Consider the following 17,396-nt stretch of genomic DNA (forward strand, 5'->3'; position numbering starts at 1 on the left):
ATGTCATTGTATACATCTACCACAGTAGTGCACCCATATTCCTGTATTAGATTTGTAATTTAAAAATCTTAATCCTTCTAGTACTTATCAGCTGCTGTATACTACAGAGGAAGTTCTCTTCTTTTTTAATTTCCTTTCTGTCTGATCACAGTGCTCTCTGCTGATACCTCTGTCCATGTCAGGAACTGTACAGAGCAGGAGAGGTTTTCTATGGGGATTTGCTCCTACTCGGCACAGTTCCTAAAATGGACAGAGGTGTCAGCAGAGAGCACTGTGGTGAGACAGAAAAGAAATTCAAACAGAAAAGAACTTCCTTGGGAACATACAGCAGCTGATAAGTACTGGAAGGATTAAGATTTTTAAATAGAAGTCATTTACAAATCTGTTTACTTTCTTGCACCAGTTCATTCAAAAAAAAAAAAAAAAATTCCCAGCGGAGTACCCCTTTGATAAAGAAAAAAAAAACCTTTCTGTTACTAAATGGAGGAAGAAGACACACAACTTGCTTCACCAGTTGATTCTCAAAATTAGCAAGAGCTTGGGATATTTGAGAAATGCCACCTTAGAACCCATGCACACGGGCACGTAGCCTCATGAATTTTTTGCGCAGTCATACAGCTTCCATTGCAGGACAGGCTTTACCAGCTCTGTGTCTGAAAATATCCTGACCTAGATACATTGCTTCCTCCGTACATACACGGTAAAATAAAATATGCCATCATTTACCGTATTTTTCGCCCTATAGGACGCACCGGCATATAAGACGCACCCAATTTTAAAGGTGCAAAATCTAGAAAAAAAAGATTCTGCACCCAACAGGGATCTTCAACCTGGGGACCTCCAAATGTTGCAAAACTACAACTCCCGGCATTCCCGGACAGCCGTTGGCTGTCCGGGCATGCCAGGAGTTGTAGTTTTGCAACATCTGGAGGTCCACAGGTAGGAGGTAATACTCACGTGTCCCTGCCGCTCCGGACCCGTCACCGCTCGTCACCGCTGCCCTGGATGTCGCTCCATCGCTGTCGCTGCGTCCCCGGGGTGTCCCCGACACTCCGGACATCTTCTTCCCCGGGATCCACGCTCTCCATCGCCGTCATCACGTCGCTACACACGCTGCTCCTATTGGATGAAGGGACGGCGTGCGCGACGACGTGATGACGTCGAAGGAGAGCGTCGGCCATGCTGGGGATCCCGGCACGGAGCAGACACCAAGGAGGCAGGTAAGGTCCCTCCCGGTGTCCTGTAAGCTGTTCGGGACGCCGCGATTTCACCGCGGCGGTCCCGAACAGCCCGACTGAGCAGCCGGGTTACTGTCACTTTCGCTTCAGACGCGGCGGTCAGCTTTGATCGCCGCGTGTGAAGGGTTAATACAGGGCATCACCGCGATCGGTGATGTCCTGTATTAGCCGCGGGTCCCGACCATTGATGGCCGCCGGGACCGACCCGAAAGGTGTGTATTCGCCGTATAAGACGCACCAACTTTTCCCCCCCAGTTTTGGGGAAGAAAAAGTGCGTCTTATACGGCGAAAAATATGGTACATAAAATCAGCCGATCTTAGGGGCAATTTGATGACAATGTACAAATATATGAATGGACAGGACAGAGATCCTTCTATTAATCTTTTTATACCTAGGTCAGTAACCATGACAAGCAAAATAGACATCCACCCCCTCCCCACCTTACTTCCCTGGACCCTGTAGCGTGGCCGTGCTCCTCTACCTCCTGGCTGTGAGTCCGGCCGGGTACCGCGCGGTACAGGAACAGGAGATTCAGTTTCCTGTTCCCGGCCGGACTGAAAGGAAGTGAGCACTGTGAGTGTATACTTCCTGTCGGTCTGTCCGAGAACAGGAAACTGAATCTCCTGTTCCTGTTCCGCGCGGTACCTGGTCGGACTGAGTGACAGCCAGGAGGTAGAGGAGCACGGCCACGCTACAGGGAAGGGGAAGAACTCGGGAGGTGGCCAGGAGTGCGGCAGCCGCCTGGGACTCTCTATAGAGCGCTCAGGCGACTGCAGCCTTATAGGAAGTACAACAATCACCGGCTCTGCATGGGGCCCCGGGCCAGCTCGGTGCCCCAAGCAATTGCTTGGTTTGCCTGTCCTTTAGCGACGGGCCTGTCCTCTATGTCTAGAGGAAAGAAGGTTTCACCATCATCACAGACAGAGATTCTTTACTGTAAGAGCAGTGAGACTATGGAACTCTCTGCCGCATGATGTTATGATGTCTGACTCAATAAACAAGTTCAACGGATGTTGAGTAATAATATTACAGGTTATGGATACTAGATTTATGGGGATAGAACATTGATCCAGGCATTTATTCCGATCGTCAAATTGGGGTCGGGAAGGAATTTTTCCTCTGTCCTGGGGCAATTGGCATCAGCCTCATGTTTTATTATTTATTTATTTTTTGCCTTCAACACAGTAGGGATCATACACCAAAGACAAACCAGACAGGGATATACCACAGCTGTCAGAATGCATTATAGTGATGTGTTATCTAGATAATATTACCCCAAAACAGAAACACTATCACACATTGATCCAGAAAAATGCATAATCTTTATTTCAATAAATTACAGTCTAAAAACAAGTAAAAATAAATGTCACCAGTAATTACTCCTATGAATTATATGACATGATAAGGTGTAATGCATGAGAAAAGAAATTGTAATATGCAGGGATATTGCGCTCTCCATGTCTATATGTAAACAATATAAAAGGTAAACAGACACGGTAGCAGCATACAATATTATTCCCAGCACTTATGAAACAAGAAACAAGCCTTACCAGACATATAACAACCCCAACATATGTTTCGCTACCATAGGCTTCCTCAGGGGGCGTGCGGGAACATATAACAACCCCAACATGTGTTTCACTACCATAGGCTTCCTCAGGAGGCGTACGGGAACATATAACAACCCCAACATATGTTTCACTACCATAGGCTTCCTCAGGGGGCGTTCGGGAACATATAACAACCCCAACATATGTTTCACTACCATAGGCTTCCTCAGGGGACGTGCGGGAACATATAACAACCCCAACATATGTTTCACTACCATAGGCTTCCTCAGGAGACGTACGGGAACATATAACAACCCCAACATATGTTTTGCTACCATAGGCTTCCTCGGGGTGTACAGGAACATATAACAACCCCAACATATGTTTCACTACCATAGGCTTCCTCAGGAGGCGTACAGAAACATATAACAACCCCAACATATGTTTCGCTACCATTGGCTTCCTCAGAAGGCGTACGGGAACATATAACAACCCCAACATATGTTTCACTACCATAGGCTTCCTCAGGGGGCGTTCGGGAACATATAACAACCCCAACATATGTTTCGCTACCATAGGCTTCCTCAGGGGACGTGCGGGAACATATAACAACCCCAACATATGTTTCACTACCATAGGCTTCCTCAGGAGACGTACGGGAACATATAACAACCCCAACATATGTTTTGCTACCATAGGCTTCCTCAGGGGGTGTACAGGAACATATAACAACCCCAACATATGTTTCACTACCATAGGCTTCCTCAGGAGGCGTACAGAAACATATAACAACCCCAACATATGTTTCGCTACCATTGGCTTCCTCAGAAGGCGTACGGGAACATATAACAACCCCAACATATGTTTTGCTACTATAGGCTTCCTCAGGGGGTGTGCAGGAACATATAACAACCCCAACATATGCTTCACTACTATAGGCTTCCTCAGGGGGAAAGTGGGAACATATAACAACCCCAACATATGTTTCGCTACCATAGGCTTCCTCAGGGGGCGTGCGGGAACATATAACAACCCCAACATATGTTTCACTACTATAGGCTTCCTCAGGGGGCGTGCGGGAACATATAACAACCCCAACATATGTTTCACTACCATAGGCTTCCTCAGGATGCGTACGGGAACATATAACAACCCCAACATATGTTTCGCTACCATAGGCTTCCTCAGGGGGCGTGCGGGAACATGTAACAACCCCAACATATGTTTTGCTACCACAGGCTTCCTCAGGGGACATGTGGGAACATATAACAACCCCAACAGATGTTTTGCTATCATAGGCTTCCTCAGGGGGCATGCGGGAAGATATAACAACCCCAACATATGTTTCACTACCATAGGCTTCCTCAGGGGGCGTTCGGGAACATATAAGAACCCCAACATATGTTTCGCTACCATAGGAAGCCTATGGTAGCGAAACATATGTTGGGGTTGTTATATGTCTGGTAAGGCTTGTTTCTTGTTTCATAAGTGCTAGGACTAATATTGTATACTGCTACAGTGTCTGTTTCCCTTTATATTGTGTACATATAGACATGGAGGGTGCAATATCCCTGCATACTACAATTTTTATATGATATAATTTCTTTTATCATGCATCATACCTTATCATGTCATATAATTCATAGAAGTAATTACTGGTACCATTTATTTTTACTTGTTTCTACTTGTGTTTATGTTTTGGGGTAGTAACAGTAGCGATTTAGGTTGAATTCGATGGATTCTTGTCTTCTTTTCACCCTTACAAACTATGTTACTATTTATAACTACCAAACGGCTGGAGATATTTCCGTTAAACTTGATAGACAAGTTTCTTATATGTCAAATAATTTATTTCTACAGTTTGGGGATGTCTTCGTGCCATCAATCTCCACAGCCCGAGAGTAACATAATCAGAAGATGTATCGGAAGTCCCATGCAAGTCTATGAGACTTCTGGACCAATGTCATAGTAAAGTATGATTTTACTGTCCGGCAGGCAGGTGCAGAGAATAGTTAGGGCAGGAAGAGGGAATGGGGTGGAGGAAGGAGAGAAGATTTATTGCAAGCTGAGTGAAGAGTGAGGGTGCGAGAACACATCAGTGTGGGGACAGGGTGAGGTCCTGTTAGTGCTGGAGGGCCTGGAGGACAAGCAGCCTATCACTGCTGAAGCTTCAAGAGAATGGTAAAGTTGAGTGGCACGCAGTATGTATGCCAGCCAGCTTTCCCAGTTTTCATAAAAACTTCAATATCATTGTTGCTCGGGTAACGCTGGGTACTTAGCTAGTATCCCATAAAGATTCAAGTATGAAGCTAGTGACACTGGTAGTCAGATTTCTTAAAGGGTAATTGCCATGCCTCTGCTCAATACTCCACCAAAATGGTGGTAGAGTACTATGTAGACTAATGGACATATTGGGTGCTTTTCATCTCCTCATCGAGTCAAGAGGGATAAGGTGAGACACAGCTGGACTGTTTAACAATACCTACAGGAGGTCACATGATCCCTTGTATGGTCACAGCTCTTAATTCTTAATTAATTCACTCTCTACTACAGAGAGTGGATGAGTTGTATCTGAAATCAATAGGATAAAGAATGTTTACTCTACAATTTGCTGACAGCCAAAAAGGATTATTGACCTCATGACGTCACTGAAGATATAGCCCAAAATCAATAATCGTAAAACTAACTCATCCAAAGAGCACCTAAATCACGACGATTGAGTTGTATAAAAATTCCAATAAATATGAGGGTGGAAGTCATGAAAATGTTAATCGGGAACACAAAACTTATTGTTCCTATGATAACTCATAAATAAATATGTACAGATCAATACAATACTATGCAATACTGTCTTTTTTCTTTCTTTTCAGTTTTTCCTTCATTTCGACACTATAACTTTCTTCCTGCTTGAAGGGAGAGGATTGACACAGGGGGCAGATATTATGTTGCAATAATCACATGCAACACATAGACGTGGTTTCACCAACATGTAATGATCGCAAAATAGTAGCTACCCCACCTTCTCAGCTCACCCCCTTCAAGCCAGTAGGAAGTTATAGTGCTAGGACAAAAAGTGAGCCTCTGGGGAGTTAGGAAATGTAATTCCTTTTCTGTTCCCTGGATAACCACTTTAGTCTCTGAATTATTCAGTGAATTTGCAGTTGACGGAAGGGTAGATATCAGAAGATAGTTGGTAATGGTGTATAAACTGAGCAGAGACTGGTTACAAGTGCTGAGCCGCAAGGCTGTGTTCTGGCTCATATTCTTTTTAATGTTTGTAAGAAGAAGAAGAAGATTTGCCAATGACGCAAAAGTGTTCAATAGGGTTGATATTTTGGGGGGTATCTGTAATATGGATATTACTAATTTGCGTTGTCTGGTGAAAAAAAAACTTTCCCCTAACCCTATGAACAAGGGATCTCCATCACCACTTTGCCTCCCTTATTTCTATTCAACAAGTGGATTCGAGACTGCACTTCTGATTTCCCTTTTGAATAAGTCGTCATTTGTTAGCATGGATGAACATAGAGCAAGGCTGGCAACCTCATGTGTAGTCAAAAGAAAAGCTATTCTCTTCATCTACAAGGAAAAAAATCTAGACATCTAAACCAATACTTGGGCAACACAGGCGGTTGGCAGCACACATGGCTCCTCCTTCTCTCTGCAGGCTCCAAACTTATTTCCCTGCCCTGTCTCAGATGCATCCTGTAGGGGTCACACACGTACCCGGGATATCTCTTTAAGGGTCCATTTGCGTCCTTGATTCTGGTCCCCCTTCAATCCCTGTCAGGCACCATATATATGGTGCCGGAGCAATAGTGTAACTTGTCTACTCACGAAGTTTCTGCTGCTGTTCTGATTTGCTGTGTTCCTGACCATTACCTGTTTCCTGTCTCTGCCTTTAGCCTGACCCCTCGGTACCTGCCTGTTTCTCCAGTTTATGATTCGAATTGTCGACCATGCCTCTGTCTTCTAGCAAACTCATTACACTTAGCTGCACCTGTTCTATTCAACTCTGCTATTCTTACAGCACCAGTTCTGCTATAACACCAAGTGAGTACTGTCTCTGACTCTGCTGCTGGGCATCTAGTGACAGCATGCCCCACCTGCCTGTATCCTTGGTGCTTGGCACAGGACGTTCTTGTCTGCATGGCCAACTGCCACTTGAAGGGGTACTCCGGTGAAAAACTTTTTTTTCTCTCAACTGCTGCCAGAAAGTTAAACAGATTTGTAAATTACTTCTATTAAAAAAATCTTAACCCTTCCAGAACTTTCTCTGGAGCACACAGCAGCTGATAAGAACTGGAAGGATTAAGATTTTTAAATACAAGTCATTTACAAATCTGTTTAACTTTTTGGCACCAGTTGATAAAAAAAAAAAATTCCACAGAAGTACCCCTTTAAAAACTCCTAAAAAAAAAAACCCTGATGTGAAATGTGAAGATGCTCCTCGACATAACTGATAGATGCCTATGAATATGAAGTCTGATCTAACAACACAGAAGAAAGAGACGTAGTAATGAAGAATAAAAGGAGGAGGCAGGAGATAGATGAATGTACCTTCCATTGGGCTATTGGCGTCCATACGATTCGCAAATACAATATCGACATATTCCAACTGCAGCCGTTCCAGAGATCCCCGGAGACCTGGTGGGCAGAGAAGATCAATTCAAGTTGTTTCGAAGGGCAGGAGAGAAAAAGTAATCTGAGAGAAGGAAATGAGTGGCAGTCCTTTGCCTTCCCATTATTACAACGTAATAGAACATTTCTCATTAAATGGCCCTCAATTATAGATTCTTCTGTCATCAGGATCGGGGCTATGATGAGGGAATACCAAAAAGACAAACCCCCCACCCCCCTGACTAAATGAGACATCAGATATTGGATTGAAGGTCAAGATGGAAATCCCAGGGAGACTTAAGAAAGCCGGTACTCCCCATCCCCCTCCTCCAGCCTTCATATCCGCCAAACGCTCACCGGCATTTTAGGTGGGAACATAAAAGGGAACAATTATCAATGCAGCAAGAGACTCTGAGTTTTCTAATCCTTGGCGGAAATGCAAATTCAACTTTCACGAATTATAAAAGGAAGCAGACGTGCCGATCGTCACTATGAGAGAGTCCGGAGGATGGCAACTCGTGGAAGGACGCAGGCAGATTTGAAGGTTAAAAATCTCTAACATTTAGAATTCTTTTCCACTTTTACACATCTCTTTATATAACATTGAGGTTTATTAACCACTTAAGGACCTAGGGCGTATGGATACGCCTTGACGTCCTGGTACTTAAGGACCCAGGGCGTATCCATACACCTGTGGGAATTTCGGTCCCCGCCGCGCGCCGGGCAGGGACCGGGCCGGGGTGACTGCTGATATCAATCAGCAGGCACCCCGTGCAAATGCCCAGGGGGGTCATCAGACCCCCCCCCCCATCGGCGATCGGTGCAAATCGCAAGTGAATTCACACTTGCGATTTGCGCCGATTCCGGGTCATACGGGTCTATTGTGACCCGGTGACCCGGAATAGAAGTGGGATCGCGGTTGTCTAAGATACCCACGATCCCCATGTAGGCATAGGAGTGAGGTGGCAGAGGTGCCACCCCTCTTATCCCTGCTATTGGTCTGCTATTGATCGTCAGAGGCGACGACCAATAGCAGACCGGGGGCGGGGGGGGGTTAACTTTCGTTTTCCCCGTCCTGCCCACCCACAATAGGCGTGGCAGAACGGGGAACCGAAGGGGACCGGGCGCCGACGTCCACTAACCCGTCCGGAGGCTGCGGCGACGTTGATCGGCGGGCGGCGTCACGTGCGTCAGAAGAGGACGGCTCCCGGGATCCTACGGAAGCCGGTAAGTAGATCTGGAGGGCTACAGTCTGAGCCCTAACTGTAGCCCTCCAGATGTTGCAAAACTACAACTTCCAGCATGCCCAGACAGCTGTTTGGGCATGCTGGAATATGTAGTTTTGCAACAGCTGGAGGGCTGCAGTTTGAGACCACTATACAGTGGTCTCTAAACTATATCCCTCCAGATGTTGCAAAACTACAACTCCTAGCATGCCCACATATCTGTTTGTTGTCTGGGCATGCTGGGAGTTGTAGTTTTGCAACATCTGGAGGTCCACAGTTTGGAGATCACTGTGCAGTGGTATAAAAACTGTAGCTCTCCAGATGTTGCAAAACTGCAATTCCCAGCATGCCCAGAAAGCAAACAGCTGTCTCGGCATGCTGGGAGTTGTAGTTGGGTACCTCCAGCTGTTGCATAACTACATCTCCCAGCATGCCCTTCGGTGATTAGTACATGCTGGGAGTTGTAGTTTTGCAACAGCTGGAGGCACACTGGTTGGAAAATATTGAGTTAGGTAACAGAACCTAACTGAAGGTTTTCCAACCAGTGTGCCTCCAGCTGTTGCAAAACTACAACTCCCAGCATGCACGGTCTGTCAGTACATGCTGGGAGTTGTAGTTTTGAAACAGCTGGAGGTTTGCCCCCCCATGTGAACGTACAGGGTACATTCACATAGGCGGGTTTACAGTAAATTTCCTGCTTCAAGTTTGGGCTGCTGCAAATTTTTTGCCGCAGCGCAAACTCCTAGCGGGAAATTCACCGCAACCCGCCAGTGTGAATGTACCCTAAAAACACTACACTACCACCTAATGAAGGGTAAAACACTATATATGCACCCCCTTACACTGTCCCCCCAATAAACAATTTAAAACGTCTTGTACGGCAGGGTTTCCAAAACGGAGCCTCCAGCTGTTGCAAAACAACAACTCCCAGCATTTCTGGACAGCCACTGACTGTCCAGGCATGCTGGGAGTTTAGCAACAGCTGGAGGCACCCTGTTTGTGAATCACTGGCGTAGAATACCCCTATGTCCACCCCTATGCAATCCCTAATTTAGTCCTCAAATGAGCATGGTGCTCTCTTACTTCGGAGCCCTGTCGTATTTCAAGGAAACAGTTTACACCAGCCTGTTAGTGTAAAAAAATAAAAAAAATTTACACTAACATGCTGGTGTTGCCCCATACTTTTTATTTCCACAAGCGGTAAAAGGAAAAAAAGACCCCCAAAATTTGTAACGCAATTTCTCCTGAGTACGGAAATACCCCAGATGTGGGCGTAAAATGCTCTGCGGGCACACAACAAGGCTCAGGAGTGAGAGCGCACCATGTACATTTGAGGCCTAAATTGGTGATTTGCACAGGGGTGGCTGATTTTACAGCGGTTCTGACAAACGCAAAAAAAAAAAAAATACCCACATGTGACCCCATTTTGGAAACTACACCCCTCACCGAACGTGACAAGGGGTATAGTGAGCCTGAACACCCCACAGGTGTTTGACGAATTTTCATTAAAGTTGGATGGGAAAATGAAAAAAAAAATATTTTTTCACTAAAATGCTGGTGTTACCCTAAATTTTTCATTTTCACAAGGGAAAATAGGAAAAAAGCCCCCCCAAATTTGTAACCCCATCTCTTTTGAGTAAGAACATACCCCATATGTGAATTTATAGTGCTCTGCGGGCGAACTACAATGCTCAGAAGAGAAGGAGCGCCATTTGGATTTTGTAGAGATAATTTGTCCGGAATTGAAGGCCACATGTGTTTACAAAGCCCCATACTGCCAGAACAATGGACCCCCGACACATGTGACCCCATTTTGGAAACTACACCCCTCACGTAATGTAATAGGGGGTACATTGAGAATTTACGCCCCACAGGTATCTGACAGATTTTTGGAACAGTGGTCCGTAAAAATGAAAAATTCAATTTTTCATTTGCACAGCCCACTATTCCTAAGATCTGTGGGGTGTAAATACTCACTGCACCCCTTATTAAATTCTGTGAGGGGTGTAGTTTCTAAAATGGGGTCACATGTAGGGGGGTCCACTGTTCTGGCACCACGGGGGGCTTTGTAAACGCACATGGCCCCTGACTACCATTCCAAACGAATTCTCTTTCCAAAAGCTCAATGGCGCTCCTCCTCTTCTGAGCATTGTAGTTCGCCAGCAGAGCATTTTACATCCTAACATGGGGTATTTCCATACTCAGAAGAAATGGGGTTACACATTTTGGGGGTCATTTTCTCCTATTACCCCCTGTAAAAATGTAAAATTTAGGGGAAAAACTGCATTTTAGTAAAAAAAAAAAAATTTCTCATTTACACATCCAACTTTAACGGAAAGTCGTCAAACACCTGTGGGGTGTTAAGGCTCAGCGGACCCCTTGTTACGTTTCTTGAGGGGTGAAGTTTCCAAAATAGTATGCCATGTGGGTATTTTTTGCTGTTCTGGCACCACAGGGGCTTCCTAAATGCGACATGCCCCCAAAAAAACATTTCCGCAAAAGTTGCTTTCAAAAAGCCAAATGTGACTCCTTCTCTTCTGAGAATTGTATAGAAGAGATGGGGTTACAAATTTGGGGGGGCATTTTCTCCCATTACCCTTTGTAAAAATGGTAAATTTGGGGGAAAAACTGCACTTTAGTGAAATTTTTTTTTTCTCATTTACACATCCCACTTTAACGAAAAGTCGTCAAACACCTGTGGGGTGTTAAGGCTCACTGGACCCCTTGTTACGTGCCTTGAGGGGTCTAGTTTCCAAAATGGTATGCCATGTTGGGGTTTTCTGCTGTTCTGGCACCATAGGGGCTTCCTAAATGTGACATGCCCCCCAAAAACCATTTCAGCAAAATTCCCTCTCCAAAATCCCATTGTCGCTCCTTCCCTTCTGAGCCCTGTAGTACACCCGCCGAACACTTGACATACACATATGAGGTATTTCCTTACTCGAGAGAAATTGGGTTACAAATTTTGGGGGCTCTTTCTCCTATTACCCCTTGTAAAAATTCAAAAACTGGGTCTACAAGAACATGCAAGTGTAAAAAATGAAGATTTTGAATTTTCTCCTTCACTTTGCTGCTATTCCTGTGAAACACCTAAAGGGTTAACATACTTACTGAATGTCATTTTGAATACTTTGGGGGGTGCAGTTTTTATAATGGGGTCATTTATGGGGTATTTCTGATATGAAGGCCCTTCAAATCCACTTCAAAACTGAACTGGTCCCTGAAAAATTCCGATTTTGAAAATTTTGTGAAAAATTGGAAAATTGCTGCTGAACTTTGAAGTCCTCTGATGTCGTCCAAAAGTAAAAACACGTCAATTTTATGATGGAAATATAAAGTAGACATATTGTATATGTGAATCAATGTGTAATTTATTTGGAATATCCATTTTCCTTACAAGCAGTGAGCTTCAAATTAAAAAAAAAATGCAAAATTTTCAATTTTTTCATCAAATTTTGGAATTTTTCACCAAGAAATTATACAAGTATCGACAAAATTTTACCACTAATATAAAGTAGAATATGTCACGAAAAAACAGTCTCGGAATCAGAATGAAAGGTAAAAGCATCCCAGAGTTATTAATGCTTGAAGTGACAGTGGTCAGATGTTCAAAAAATGGCCGGGTCCTTAAGGTATATTTGGGCTGGGTCCTTAAGGGGTTAAACGTTAAAGGGATACACCACTGGAAAAAAAACATTTTTTTAAATCAACTGGGGCCAGAAAGTTAAACAAATTTGTAAATTATTTCTATAAAAGCAATCTTAATCCTTCCAGTACTTATAAGCTGCTGCATGCTCCACAGGATGTTCTTTTCTTTTTTTTAATTTCCTTTCATGCTGACCACAGTGCTCTCTGCTGATACCTCTGTCCATTTTAGGAACTGTCCAGGGTAGGAGAAAATCCCCATAGCAAACCTCTCCTGCTCTGGACAGTTCCTGACATGGACAGAGGTGTCAGCAGAGAGCACTGTGGTCAGACAGAAAGGAAATTCAAAAAGAAAAGAATTTCCTGTGGAGCATACAGCCGCTGATTAGTACTGGAAGAATTCAGATTTTTTTTTTAAATAAAAGTAATTTACAAATATGTTTAATTTTCTGGCACCAGTTGATTAAAAAAAATGTTTTCCAGTGGAGTACCCCTTTAATGTACTGTACCTGGGGTCCACACGGGAAAAGCACACCAACTTTGATCCTACTTCTTTCAACCATTGTTAATCTAATAATGTTCAACATCAGGGTGCTAGCTTACTTTTACACCAAAGTTTTTCTGTCTAAAAGGGGTACTCCGGTGGAAAACTGGAAGGGTAAAGATTTTTAATAGAAGTCATTTACAAATCTGTTTAACTTTCTGGCACCAGTTGATTTAAAAAACAATGTTTTCCACCGGAGTACCCCTTTAAGGTCCCCATACAGATTAAGGTGTACACCTTAGTCTAAAGTCGGCCAAGCCCACACCGCTGTGTTTCCCAACCAGGGTGCCTCCAGCTGTTGCAAGACTAAAACTCCCAGCATGCTCGGACAGCCTTCGGCAGTACGGGCATGCTGGGAGTTGTAGTTTTGCAACAGCTGGAGGCACCCTGGTTGGGAAACACTGGTCTAAGGTATGTGGTGGACCAAAAGATGATATCAGTAATCTATATACAAGAATATAACTACTATAATACTGCTCCTATATACAAAAATATAACTACTATAATACTGCTCCTATATACAAGAATATAACTACTATAATACTGCCTCCTATATACAAAAATATAACTACTATAATACTGATCCTATATACAAGAATATAACTACTATAATACTGCCTCCTATATACAAGAATATAACTACTATAATACTGCCCTCTATGTACAAGAATATAACTACTATAATACTGCTCCAATATACAAGAATATAACTACTATAATACTGCTCCTATATACAAAAATATAACTACTATAATACTGATCCTATATACAAGAATATAACTACTATAATACTGCTCCTATATACAAAAATATAACTACTATAATACTGATCCTATATACAAGAATATAACTACTATAATACTGCCTCCTATATACAAAAATATAACTACTATAATACTGTCTCCTATATACAAGAATATAACTACTATAATACTGCTCCTATATACAAGAATATAACTACTATAATACTGCCTCCTATATACAAGAATATAACTACTATAATACTTCTCCTATATACAAGAATATAACTACTATAATACTGCCTCCTATATACAAGAATATAACTACTATAATACTGCCTCCTATATACAAGAATATAACTACTATAATACTGCTCCTATATACAAGAATATAACTACTATAATACTGCTCCTATATACAAGAATATAACTACTATAATACTGATCCTATATACAAAAATATAACTACTATAATACTGCCTCCTATATACAAGAATATAACTACTATAATACTGCCTCCTATATACAAGAATATGACTACTATAATACTGCCTCCTATATACAAGAATATAACTACTATAATACTGCTCCTATATACAGGAATATAACTACTATAATACTGCTCCTATATACAAGAATATGACTACTATAATACTGCCTCCTATATACAAGAATATGACTACTATAATACTGCCTCCTATATACAAGAATATGACTACTATAATACTGCTCCTATATACAAGAATATAACTACTATAATACTTCTCCTATATACAAGAATATAACTACTATAATACTGATCCTATATACAAGAATATAACTACTATAATACTGCCTCCTAGCTGAGAGGTTGTGTGTGTGTTGCTCTCCTGATGTCTGGAGAAAGCCCGGGGCGGGGCCACCCTGGGTGGGGAAGCTCCCCAAGCAAGGCCCAGGCTTCTCGGCCTATTCTGGGAATTAATCCCCAGACACCACAAACCATGGATGAAAATCCTAAAGTTTCTATGGATGTGAGAAATGTTCAGAATGTTGTCAGTCCTGGTGCAGTAAGAAGCTCAGATGAGAAGAAAGCTGTGGAAGTGAGGAAAGAAACTTCATCAAGTAAGGTAATGGCTGCAGGTACAATCCACCCCTCCTGCAGTCAGACAGAGGAGAACATCCCTGGAGAAGCAGACCATGCAGGAGAATCTGCAGCAGCCTGTACTGATACGTTCTGACCGCACACGATATGGGAGCGGGAGCAGCGCAAAAGTTACAAGCACGCCAGAGGGGACCAGAGGGAGTACAGCAGGAAGGCTTCAGAGGGCCACAAGTGCGGTCACTGAGAAGAACCAGGGGCCCAGTCCCCAGTCTGGAGATTGTGACCCTGCAGCAGTGACCACAGCAACACCGAGACAGATCCCACCTCAGAAGCAGAGTCCTGTGAGTACCCCACCAGCGCGGCCCCCCAATACTCAGCGGGCGCCTGAACTATGTCTGGCCGAGCAGATCCCAGCTCTGGTAAAGAGACTTGAGACTTTAAAAAAGACTAAGTTACAGCTGCAGAAACAGATAGACTGTATATACAAGCTAAAGGCAGCAAACCCCAATAACCAGGCTGTACATGACAAGAAGCTGAGCTCCCTCGCTGTGCAGCTCGCTGACACTGTGCAGGACATGGAGGACGTATTGGACCAGATGGGACCAGTCGCTGAGACCTTCAGGAATCAGCAGCGATTTGAGGGATATAAGGAAAGACCAGCAACAAAGTCATCTACTGCTGCACCTAAGTCTTCAGCCTCACCAGGGGACACCCAGCAGTCCTGTACAAGACAAGAGGACATCCAGCAGTCCTGTGCAAGACAAGAGGACATCCAGCAGTCCTGTGCAAGACCACTCCTCAGACCAGCCAGCTTCCCTTTTGAGAAAGGAAATTTGTACAGACAAGCAGAAGCAAGCGTCCAGCAACATCAGAGACCTGCAGAGACTCCTCCAGAGGTACCACAAGTCCCAGCAGTCAGCACGGTGAAGCAGGACTATGGACTCCTACCAGAAGGTAACTCTGTAACCGTTGTGCAGTCACCACAAGCCCCTGGGGGCAGTAGAGAGCAGCAGGACTGTGGACTCTTACCTGAAGGCAGCAGTGCAGCAGAGAGTTCACAGGACATGGCTCTGCAGGGCTTGCTGGGCTCTGTAGTGCAAGATCATTCTGCCAGTGACTGCAATGATATGAATGTATGTGATATTACTGATAATGTGTCTGCAGAGGGGGGCGCTTCACAGTCTGTGTGGGATCTGGGGTCATCTCTGGGGTCAGGTCCACCATTAGTTCAGCCTCCAGAGGCTTGTGACCCCCAGAGTATAGAGGTTGATGGTGGGGAGGGGGCTGTACAGTCTGATGCACAACACTTCCCCCCTTTAGTCACACAAGTATCAGACCCCCATAGTACAGCTGGTCAGCAGCCACCACAGCGCCCCCAAGTACAGCAGGAGGGTAGAAGTAGTGGCGCCTCCTCTGGTAATGCCTGGAGCCGCGGGTCACCATTCATGTCCAATGTGAATTATACAGGTCAGGCTTTCAAGAGGAGGAACGTGGTCAGGTTCAGACATAGAGGGGCCAAGGAGGAGCTGCCTGACAGGAGGTTTGTGGTCCGTGAACTTCTGTGCCACCAAATGGGCTTCCTGCCATCTAACATCCTGGCAGTGATAAACCTTCCTGACAGGCAGGGCTATGACGTCAGCTTCAAACTCATGTCTGACCTGGACCGCTTCTGGGCCCATGTCACCCGGGTGAGAGATGCTGATGGCTGGAATAAGTTCAGCTTTGTCCCCATCTCCAGACCGGACACAGCGAATGTCACCATTATATTCTGGAACGAGTCTGTCCCCCCCCAGGATATTGTTGTGTGGTTAAAGAGACACTGTGACCTAATGTCTGACCTGACTAAGACCAGGGATGAGGACGGCATATGGACGGGAGGGTGGAAGGTCCTGGTGAAGTTACGGCAGATAAACAACATAACCCAACATCTGCCCAATTCTTTCTTCATTGGTCGGGAGAAAGGGGTTTGCTTCTATGCAGGTCAGCCCAGAAAATGCTTCAAGTGTGGGAAGACCGGTCATATCGCGAGTGTGTGCACCCTAGTGAAGTGTAATTTATGTGGGGAGATCGGCCATGTCAGCGCCACCTGCCAGAATATCCGCTGCAACCTCTGTGGTAAGACCGGTCACTCCCACAGGGACTGTCCTGACGCCTGGCATAACATCTGTAAGGACTACCCTGATGAGGACCTGCTGGAGGGGGCAGAGGACCTGGAGGAGGAGACGTTGGTGTCAGGGTCAGCAGTGACACAACCTGAGCCTCAGCATAACATGGGTGACACTAGAGGTGACGATATGGGTGACAATATTGGTGACACTAGCGGTGACAATATGGGTGACAATATTGGTGACACAGTGCCCGACCAGTCCCAGACAGGAGCCACTGAGGGGAACAGGGAGGTCACTGAGCAGGTTGTGGCCATGTCTTCTTCTGCCCCAGCATCAATAAATCCGCAGAAGAGACGGAAGAAAGACAAAACCAGCCGTAAGCCTGAGGAGGGATGGACCACTGTCCAAAAACCTTCCAAAAAGAAAGTAGACCCCGGGTCAGGTGTCATGACCATCACAAATAGGTACAGTGTCCTATCAGAGTCAGACGTTGAGGAAGAGATGGAGAGGGAGCTAAAGAGAGTGATAGATGAATTTAATGAAGACCAAGAGGGTGATCCCCCCCACAAAAAGAGACCCCCACGAGCAAAACGTCTGTCCGAATCGGACATGGAAACAGGTGGTCAGCAGGAGGGCTCAGACT

The 17,396-nt window shown here is 44.6% G+C and overlaps 1 protein-coding gene across 1 annotated transcript in view; it reads right to left on the reverse strand.

Annotated features, from left to right (window-relative positions):
- Positions 1–17,396, reverse strand: part of KCNAB3 (potassium voltage-gated channel subfamily A regulatory beta subunit 3) — a 142,860-nt gene that overhangs the window by 39,914 nt on the left and 85,550 nt on the right. Inside the window, exon 8 of the mRNA XM_056570116.1 lies at positions 7,350–7,436. Within this exon, the coding sequence (XP_056426091.1) occupies positions 7,350–7,436 (87 nt within the window). The remainder of the gene's footprint in view (positions 1–7,349; positions 7,437–17,396) is intronic.

The sequence above is a fragment of the Hyla sarda genome, chromosome 4, assembly GCF_029499605.1.
Source record: "Hyla sarda isolate aHylSar1 chromosome 4, aHylSar1.hap1, whole genome shotgun sequence".
In the NCBI taxonomy this organism is placed as follows: domain Eukaryota; kingdom Metazoa; phylum Chordata; class Amphibia; order Anura; family Hylidae; genus Hyla; species Hyla sarda.